This window comes from Lycium barbarum, chromosome 4 (assembly GCF_019175385.1).
Source record: "Lycium barbarum isolate Lr01 chromosome 4, ASM1917538v2, whole genome shotgun sequence".
In the NCBI taxonomy this organism is placed as follows: domain Eukaryota; kingdom Viridiplantae; phylum Streptophyta; class Magnoliopsida; order Solanales; family Solanaceae; genus Lycium; species Lycium barbarum.
This window is the reverse complement of record NC_083340.1, coordinates 10160996-10171830: the sequence shown is the minus strand read 5'-3', so window position 1 is coordinate 10171830 and position 10835 is coordinate 10160996. Positions and strand designations below refer to the sequence as shown.

The 10835-nt window shown below is 35.5% G+C and overlaps 1 protein-coding gene across 1 annotated transcript; it reads right to left on the bottom strand.

The window, feature by feature from the left end:
• Nucleotides 1-8266: 8266 nt before the first annotated feature.
• LOC132638179 (ethylene-responsive transcription factor 1A-like) lies at nt 8267-10011 on the bottom strand. Its single transcript, XM_060355148.1, has one exon. The coding sequence runs from the start codon at nt 9709-9711 to the stop codon at nt 8788-8790; it is 924 nt and encodes a 307-aa protein (XP_060211131.1). The 5' UTR covers nt 9712-10011; the 3' UTR covers nt 8267-8787.
• Nucleotides 10012-10835: the final 824 nt, after the last annotated feature.

Genomic DNA, 10835 nt, shown 5'->3' with positions numbered 1-10835 from the left:
CAAATTTAAAACACATAGGAATAATTTGAGATTAGCAAGTATGTTTGTTTGGTATGGTTGGGTATTCTTGATAGTTTTTAGTGGGTGTAAGTCATTTTCATGTTTTTTTTTGTTAAAGTGAAATATGTTTTGAAAAAAATTATGGCCAAACACAAATTCAAAATTTGAAAAACTTCACCCAAATCAAGTTTTCCAATTTTTTTTTTTTTGGAATCTATGGCCAAAGGCGAGCTAATTATTAAGAATGGTGACAGTGGACTAGAGAGTAAAACTTTCTGATGGAAATCAATGGTTTATTGCGACCATTTGGAAACCATGTCGAAAGGTTTGATTGAGGGTTTTGCATGATGAATTCATCAACCATTAAAGATTTGAAGTTAGAAAATCATGTCATGATATCACCCAATTGAAATTGAAAGGTTTGACAAAAGAAATAAAATGAAATAAGGTTCTTGAATTGGTATCAAATGTACCAAAAGTCTAGATAAATAATACACGAGAACATGACTCTTTTCACCAATTCAATATCAAACATCATCATTTCGAACAAAAGTAACCTTGTTGAAAGGAATTTATACTTTTCCATCCATTAGCCATCACTGCTTAAGGAAAAGACATTAAATGTAACTATTCATTCGATTGACAAACCTAAAAGCAGTGAAGACTTTCTTGGATTTGAGGGTAGTCAAATTCCTCCGTTGTTAAAAAATGGTTTATGACTTCAGGTATCATGTGATTAGAGGAGATTTGTTATTTTATTTAAATTTCAACTTAATGACGATAAATTCAGCAGTATAGTAAAGGCTGAAATTGTAATCGTCCTTCATGAGCTCATTTTGTGTCATTTCAGTTGAAGTATGTAAACAATATCTCATTGAAAAGTTTAAACTAATTATATCGCGTTGAAGTGTGTGATCATCTCATATAAATTTAAGTTGTTAAAATGTGCATACTTATATTTATTTAATTATTGCAAAATAGATTCGTCATACTTTGACTCATACCAGATTTTTAATATCTCTAGCCAAGGTTAAGGCCCAAAACTTGCATATTATATTCTTTGTGTTTGGACCGAGAACAACATCACTTTTTTTGTTTAATTATGAAAGAACTAGCTTTGAATGTGATTTTCGGAAACTATCAATACACTCAGTGTTATAGAATATGTTTAAATTTTAAGATTTAACTAAAGAAGAAAAACCTAAAGAAATTAGCGGCTAAAGTGAAAAAAATAAGGGTGAATAGTGAAAAAACTTACCCGCAACAAATATTTACGTCAATATTAATTTGTCATGATTAAGTGATAAATTAAGGTAATAATATATTTTTAATTAACTATATATAGTTTTAAAACAATCACGTTTGTGAAGACCCGTGTTGTCTAATAGTTAGATTTGTGTAAATACCTAGCGCATGTAAGTATTTAGCCTGCAAAATTTCCCACACGGTTAATCGTGAAAGAGTGTTGATTTTGAGCTTGTATTCTAAAAAAAAATAAAAATTACTTCCTTCATTTTAATTTATTTGTCATAGTTTGAAATGCCACAAAATTTAACAAAAAAATAAAATAATTTTTTTTGAAATTTCTGGCATAAAACATATCATATTATTTGTGTGATTATAATTTTTTTGGAATTTATACTCTTTAACATATAATAACATATGTGGAGATTTGCACAAATAGAAAGTTTCGGTGTCACTATTTAAATTTTGACCTTGTTAATTTTTTTTGAAAACATAAATTCACAGCGACGTGCCAAGTTTTAGTAGCAAAATCCTGACGAAGTGCCATGATTTCAAATTGAGGAAAAAAACTTATTTTATCTCAATCATCACTAGAATTTCTGAATTTTATGCTAAAAGATAAACTTTAAAGTATCAAGAATAATTTTTTGGAAGATGTAGGCTAAAAATGCGAATGGCTAAGTTGCAAAATATGGAAAGTTTCTCCATTAAGAAACGTCAGTTAAAGTTAAGAGGGGGACCATCAAAAGGAACCATGGAGGCATGGAGAAGGCTTCATCCGTAACAATTATGGAGTACCAAATGGCTCTTTATCTTGTACATTTGACGATTCATAATTATAGGCTCTACAATAAAAATAGACTAGCTCATTGCAGAGCAACGACGGATTCAGAATTTTCATTCAGGGGGTTTGGAAAAAACAACAAAAAACTAAATATAAAGTCGTTCCTAAAAATCGAATATCTGGACTACTTGAGCTAACTTTTGATATTTATTCAGAGACTTCAAAAGTTAATATATGTACATAAACACATAAAATCAATCCTATACCTACACTGTAATTTTTTGCCAAGGGTGTAACACCCTCGCCACCCATATAGAAGTGGAATAGCTAATTTCATGAGATATCCTTATCTATCCCATCCTGATAACTAAACGACATCTTGTTTTGTAAAGGGCAATGAAGGCCAAACTAACGAGACATTTGGATAACTGAATTTTCAAACTAACGAGAGATTTGGATAACTGAATTTTCAAACTAACGAGAGATTTGGATAACTGAATTTTGACCCTAGGATTGGTTATAGATGGAATAAGCAAGGATATTTCATAGAATTATTTTATCCTACCTTCTATATGAGCTAGTAAATTCCACCATTTTAGTACAAATGATGAAATAAAATAATTTCGAGATTAATTAATATTCATTATCAAATGCGGGATAAAATAATCTTGCATTTTATTTCGAAAATATTATTATCCCACCAACCAAACCAGCCGTGACATTAGTAAATTTGGTTGAAGAATAGATAGGTGGTTGGCTGGTTGATACGGCATATATATAGGGGGCTTGATGTCCAAACTTTAGTTTTCCATTTTTATCTGAACATATTTCTCACTTTGGCAATAAAATTCGATCAGTTGGATTGAATTCGCTAGTTTGACTTTTCTTCCTATTTACCCAAAAAAAAAAAATTGACTTTTCTTTCTCAATATGACAATCTTGTTAGTCTTTTTGGGGTTAATTATCTTAGATTATCGTTAATCACAATAGATATATATTCATTAGCCACAGCCAAAAGATTTAAAGAAAGAACAAATCCATTGACTTTAAAAGAAGATAGTGATTTGGGAAATTTTCTCCTTGTATTTCTGAATCGGTAAACTTGTCTATATACATGTATTCTAGTTGTAAATTAAAATGAAAATAAAATTGTTCCTATACACTTGTCTATTTATTATTTGTACACCTAGCTAATCAAATAACAAACTTATATTCCTTCACATGACTAGCACGTGAAGGAAGCTTCCTAGTAATTTCATATTGTGTCCAGCAGGTTTTAATCAGACGGTTGAGATTGCATTTGAAAATTTATGATCTGTGGCTGTGATTTCTCCACGTGGTTGATGGACAAGTGTTCCATTAACTTAGATTTAGTCAACCATTTCTCTTTCTTGTCCGAACCATTTCTCCATCTCGATTTCTCTCTTCTTCTTTATCTCGATCTGCATCCATGGTTTGTTCACTTAAATAAGAAATGGTTCGATCTTCAATATCCCCCCTCAAATTGGAGGGTAGGGAAACAACCCCCAATTTGTTCAACAGAAACCGATGGGAAACCCCAGATAAGGGTTTGGTGAACAAATCTGTGATTTGTTGCTTTGAAGGAACGAAAAACAAGGTGATTAGACCGGATACAAACTGCTGTCGCACAAAGTGACAATCCAACTCCACATGATTCGCTCTTTCGTGGAAGACGGGGTTCTTCGTGATGTGGATAGCCGCTTGGCTATCGGAGTGCACAGTAACCGACAAGAAAGGGGGAACTGAAAGATCTTCAAGAACCCTAACTAGCCAGGTAATCTCTGCTGTTACCCTTCGCATGGAACGATACTCTGCTTCTGCAGATGATAATGAGACTGACAGTTGTTTCTTAGATTTCCAGGAAATAGGTGCTCCTCCCAGTGTGATAAAGAAGCCGCTGACTGATCGACGAGTATCACTGCAAGATGCCCAATCAGCATCGCAGAAAGCAAGCAAATCAAAAGATGAATCAGAGGAAAGAAGAATTCCTTGGTCTGGATCATTCTTAAGGTATTTCAAAACTCGAATAGCTGCTAAAAGATGTGATTCTCGTGGTTGTTGCATGTATTGACTAAGAATTAGGACTGCAAAACATAAATCAGGCCTAGTATGAGTTAAATAGTTTAGCTTTCCCACCAAGTGTCTATACAATGTGGGATTGGGCAGTAATGGACCATCGTGTGCATTGAGCTTAGAATAAGGATCAAGTGGAGAAGAAACCTTAGCACCTGAGCAATCAAATTCTTGTAAAAGGACTAAGGTGAACTTCCTTTGGTTTATGATAAATCCCTGTTTTTCCCGCAGTATTTCCATGCCTAGAAAATAGTGAATATCACCCAAATGCTTGACTCTAAATTCTGTGTGTAAAAATCCAGTGATGTGTTGAATCTCAGCAAGATCACTTCCTGTAATGAGAATGTCATCCACATAGACAGCTATGATGGAAATTAGAATGCCATTCTGTTTGAAAAACAATGAGTAGTCATTGAGAGAACTAGTGTACCCTTTGAAAGTTAAAGCACCAACCAACTTAGCATACCATTGTCTGGATGCCTGCTTCAATCCATACAATGATTTCCTTAAGTTTAGAATCAGGACAATCCATACCTGCAAGAAACTTCATGTAGACTTCTTCCTGCAGGTCCCCATGTAGAAAAGCATTACTCACATCAAGTTGATGTACTGCCCATCCTTTCTTGATAGCAACAGTTAAAAGACATCTAATTGTGGTCATCTTGACCACTGGTGAGAATGTCTCTGTGTAGTCCACTCCTTCCTGTTGAATGTCCCCCTTTACCACCAATCTTGCCTTTAGTCTTTCTATTGTGCCATCTGATTTATGTTTGACTTTATAAACCCATTTGCAAGGTAGAGGTTTCTTTCCTGGGGGTAATGGCACAACATCGCAGGTATGATTGATCTCAAGAGCATGCAATTCTTCCTGCATAGCTTTGGCCCATCCTGGATGTTCAGAGGCTTGAGCAAAAGAGTGAGGTTCAGTGATAGATGAGATGGAAAGAAATACATGTTGGTTTTTCAGGGATAGGGAACCAAAAGAGAAGGCTGTAGGAGGGTTAGGATGAACAAAACAAGTACCAGTAAGGTCAGTTAGAATGGCATGATTACAGATATAATCATTTAGGTATCCAGGCCTTTTAACAACTCTCACTGATGCATTGATATTGACCTCACCATGTAGAATCCTGTTCCTGATGGGGTTGGTTACATGTGGATCAGGGACAGGAAGTGATGTAAGTGTATCAGGAATAGAAATTGGTGAAGATGATATTGGGGAAAGATTGGTTGTTGTGTTGTCTAAGGTAGGCATAGGTTGTGAAGGCTGAGTATAAGAAGAAAAGTCATCAGTATGTAGGATAGGTGAGGGATTGGTAGGTGGATCTGTGGGGTGTGTAAAAGGGTTAGAAGGTAAATGAGGGAGATGATAGTTTGATTCTGATGTAGTAGGTTGTGGCATGGAAAAAATGGTAGAAGGAGAATTTAGACTAGAGGCAAATGGGAACTGTTGCTAAAAAAACTGAACACATCTGGAAACAAAAATTCTCTTTGTTCTCAAATCCATTAACTTATAGCCCTTCTGTCCTTGAGGATAACCTAAGAAAACACAAGCCATTGCCCTAGGCTCAAACTTTGTCCTGTGTTGTGCCAAGGTTGAAGCATAGCACAAACACCCAAAACACCTCAAATTGTCATATTTTGGTTTGTTGCCAAAGAGAATCTCATGGGGAGTTTTTCCTTTTAGTACTCTGGAAGGAAACCTGTTAATGAGATGTGTTGCTGTCAATATACACTCCCCCCAAAAAGAATTGGGTAAGTGAGATTGAAACATCAGACCCCTAGCAATCTCTAGGAGGTGTCTATGCTTTCTTTCCGCTATACCATTCTGTTGTGGTGTCCCTACACATTATGTTTGATGTATTATTCCTTGAGACTTGAGAAAAAGAGCCTCTTGTGTCCCTTTTCCCAATTCTAGAGCATTATCAGACTTGATAACTTTCACTTTAGTACTGAATTGTCTCTCAATCATGATAAAAAAATCCTTTAGAACAGGAAAAGAATTGCATTTAGAACTTAGCAGAAAAGTCCAAGTCCCTCTACTGAAATCATCCACTATGGTAAGAAAATACTTATATCCATTATAAGTGCAAGTTTTATATGGACCCCATGTGTTAATATGAATTAGATCAAAGTTTCTTTTGGATTGAATTTGACTTAAAGGAAAGGGCAACGTGGTCTGCTTAGCTTTAGGACAGACATCACAAGCATGTTGAAAATTTGAAGGAAAATGAATGAAAGGAAACTTTTTCATTACTGAATAAGGAACATGTCCCAACCTTACATGCCATAGAGCTATACTAGGAATTACATTTGCTGAAACTAGAAAAGAAACTGTTTGTGACTCAGAAATGGAATTTCTTCCTTCTTGACATGAAACTACATTTTCCTTGAAAATGGTCTTAGACTTAGGGCTAGGCTGCAACAAGTAAAGTCCTTCTCTTGCTTCACCAAAAGCTTGAGTGTTCCTCATTAAAGGGTCCTGTAAGATGCATTCACTAAGAGTAAATAACACATCACACTTAAACTGATTGCATAACTTATGAACTGATATTAAGTTATATTTGAAGTCTGGAACATGAAGGACATTTTTCAGAATTATTTTAGGTAGAATTGAGATACTTCCTGCATGAGTCACGGTGATCCTGAAGGAATTAGGTAAAGTGATGCTGATAGGAACAGGAAGAGGAGACAAAGACATAAAAGATTTAGAATCAAAACACATGTGCTCTGAGGCACCTGAATCAATGATCCAGGTGCAAGTGTTAAAAACTGATAAACAAGTGCCTGAATACTTTAGAATTGTACCAGCAATTGCTCTTGCATTGAAACCACTATTTGTACTGTTTGAATTTCCTGCTTGTCCCATCTTTACTTCCATAATAACTTGTTGCACTAATTCTGCATATTGATCCTTGCTCATGTATGGAACATGGTTATGTTGATTGCTGTATGGAGTATGGTTGTTCTGATTGTTGTTGCATGCTTCCACTTTTGTGTTGTTAGCAAACTCAAATTCTTCCTCAGCAACTACTCTATTTGCTTTCCCTTGATAGGATTTGGTTTTTGTAAACTCAAAGTCTTCAGGAAAACCATGAAGTCTGTAACAATCATCCTCTACATGACCTGTTTTCCCACAATAAGTGCAACTCACATTTGGGTTGTATTTTGTCTTTCTAGGCTTGTATTTTGAAAAGCCTTTGTTGTTCCTTTGTATGTTGTTTCCAGATTTATGATGTGTTTGATTTGGTGCTTTAAAAACTTGATTTCCATTCCTCTGATAACCCCTGCCTTGTGAAGTCACCATCAAAGAGGCAGGTTCAGCAGCATGATTAGCATTGGTATACATTTCTCTCTGATTTTCATCTTGCAAAAGTAAAGAGTATGCAAGATCCATGCTGGGTAAAGGGTTCATCATAAGAATGTTTCCTCTTGCTTGTGTATATATGTCATTTAATCCCATTAAAAATTGCATCAACCTCTGGTCCTCTAAGGATTTCATCAGTTTGGCCTTTCTTCACACACACATACACATGAACAAGAAATAACAACATTCAGTGCATCCAATTCATCCCATAGTCTTTTTAGTTTGGTAAAATACCTAGCAATGTCACTGTTTCCTTGAACCAGACTTGATAATTCCTTTTGTAAATGATAGAGTTTAGCACCATTCGATTTTCCAAACCTCTGTTCTAGGCTGTCATAAAGTTCTTTTGTTGTTTTGTAGCTCATTGCACTATCTGCAATTTCTTTTGATAGTGCATTTGCAATCCAACAAATGACCATATCATTTACACAACTCCATTGTTCATATTCTGTAGATTTCAGATCTGGAGCTTTACAAGCTCCATTGATGAATCCAAGTTTCCTTTTGGCTAATAATGCTAGTAGGACAGATCTTCTCCAACCTGGGTAGCCTCTACCATCAAACACAGTGTTGACTAGAGCTATATCAGGTGAATCAGAGTTATTAAGGTGATATCGGTGGCTGTGATCATAGGTGATTGCCTTGTCCACATTGCTTGACTGTTCAGTCGGTGTTGTATCACCCATTTGGATTTACTGGGAGATTGAAGAAGATGATTTTGATGAAGACCTGGATCGAGCTTAAGTCTACTCTGATACTATAAAAGAAGATAGTGATTTGGGAAATTTTCTCCTTGTATTTCTGAATCTGTAAACTTGTATATATACATGTATTCTAGATGTAAATTAAAATAAAAATAAAATTGTTCCTATACACTTGTCTATTTATTATTTGTACACCTAGCTAATCAAATAACAAACTTATATTCCTTCACATGACTAGCACGTGAAGGAAGCTTCCTAGTAATTTCATATTGTGTCCAGCAGGTTTTAATCAGACGGTTGAGATTGCATTTGAGAATTTATGATTTGTGGCTGTGATTTCTCCACGTGGTTGATGGACAAGTGTTCCATTAACTTAAATTTAGTCAACCATTTCTCTTTCTTGTCCGAACCATTTCTCCATCTCGATTTCTCTCTTCTTCTTTATCTCGATCTGCATCCATGGTCTGTTCACTTAAACAACAAATGGTTGGATCTTCAATAGACTTAGCCACCCAAAAAAAAAAAAAAAAAATTACCCGCAGATAATTTATCTTTTTACGGAGTATTACTATACCGGACCCCTTAATTAAAACCTACAGCTCCGTCCCTTTAGCTATCTTCTTCCTCCTCTTTGGCGACGATGAAGAAGAACTTTCCGGCGACATTAACGATCTCTTAGAACCAACTCTAACAGGTTCAGGTTCACCAGAATTAATCCTTAACGGGAAATTCAGCAATGCACGCGACCCCCGCATGCGAAATGCCGCCTTATCATAGGCCAACGCTGCGTCCTCCGCCGTCTCATATGTACCCAGCCAAACTCTTGCCCCATTTTTCGCAGGATCCCTAATCTCCGCCGCAAACTTCCCCCATGGCCGCACTCTCACACCTCTATGATGCTTCGCCGCCTTTGGCTGCGCTGCCACAGGTGACTCCACTCTCACTAGAGCCATAACTTCTGGTGATTGGACGGACATTTGTGGCTCCAGTTTTCCATTGGGGATTGGAATATCAGAAGGTTCTAATCCAAATCCAGTGTCTTGATTAAAAAAATTGTTATGGAAAATTCCAGCTGTATCGAGTTCATTGGATAGGTAATTGGGAAACATGTTGGATTCAATGCTGTTGGTTCGACTGATATCTGAGGTTGTTGAATTGTCAGAGCTCATTAACGGAGATTCCACTTTAACCGGAGCCACAAATTCCGGTAAATTCCATGTTTCAGGTGATTCGATGGACATTTGTGGCTCCAGTTTGACATTGGGGATTGGAATATCAGAAGGCGCTAATTCGAATCCAAATTCAATGTCTTCATCAAAAATATTGTTAACGAAAATTTCAGCTGTATCGAATTCACTCGACAAGCAATTAGGGAACATGTTTGATTCAATGCTGTTACTTTGGCTGATACCTGAGGTTGTTGAGTTCGTTAACGGAACTTCCCAGTCTTCAAGTAAGTGACGCCTAATTGATTCAAGAATCGCAAAATCATTTTCTAATTCACAATTTGCATACATATTGCATTGAGTTTAATTTGTATTTATGACAACTGACAAGTTAAATGTAGTAGAGAAAACAGAGAGAAAAAGAGGAAGTTGTGAGCTTTCTTGATGAAAGGGGTGAATGGGATATTTATATGAGAAATGGTTCATGCACGTGGTGGAGATAATGTTACTGTAATGATTTAAAAATTGTTTGTGGAAATATTGTTAGATTTTGATGTGGGGATTTTGAGCTTTCCAGCCTTTCCTTGAAACTTCTAAGTGGAGAAAAGTTCTTAGTTTAGAGAGAGAGAGTTTCAATCATCACGTGGTGTATTTGGAATTTGGAAATTGGAAATTTTGAATGTTAAGATAATAAAACTATAGGGGTATTGACTTCTTTGTCGTTTTCTGTTAATAAGCTACCTTTTTTTTCCAGCAGTTCGCTGTTGCAGTAGACATGTGGACCATGACTTCACCAAATTCTTCTTTTACTTTTTTATGATATGATTAAATTGAGAAAAAAAAAGCTTTTACATTTCTTCTTTGTACTGCCGGAGTCGGATATTTTAATGAGAAAATTTAAGAAAATGCAAATTTGAATCATGACTGGAATGAACTTAATCATTTAGAAGATTCAACAATTTATATATACATATATAGTAAGTACAATTTTATTCTATTTGAAGAGTGTTTTTCAGACGATTAAAATTCAATTCAATCTCCTTCAAGGCTTTAAGGCATTCGGCTCCGTCATTGGCCGCCTAGTTCTCACTAGGTAAATTTAGAAATTTATTTGAAGTGACAATAAGAAACATGATATTGAAAATGAGGATTCTTTGGTTCATCATAGAGACTTTGCATAAAGGTCAGTCGCAGCTTGTTTGATTCATGTGTATGTAAGTAAGATATTTCTCTTGTACAAGAAAACTGAAATACGAAACTTAAGTAAAAATTTTCACTTTTTTTTTATCTTTTAGGTTAATCATACACCATTGAAAGTAAATAGGAAGTTACACTTGTTGGTTAATTCCTAGCAGAAACATCAACTTACCTTGTAATATTCTCCATTTTAATTCCACGTCAAGAGAACCATTATGTTGGACAAGGAAAAAAGGCAAATATCTTCTTGGACCCTCAATTGTTCATTGATTTTAGAC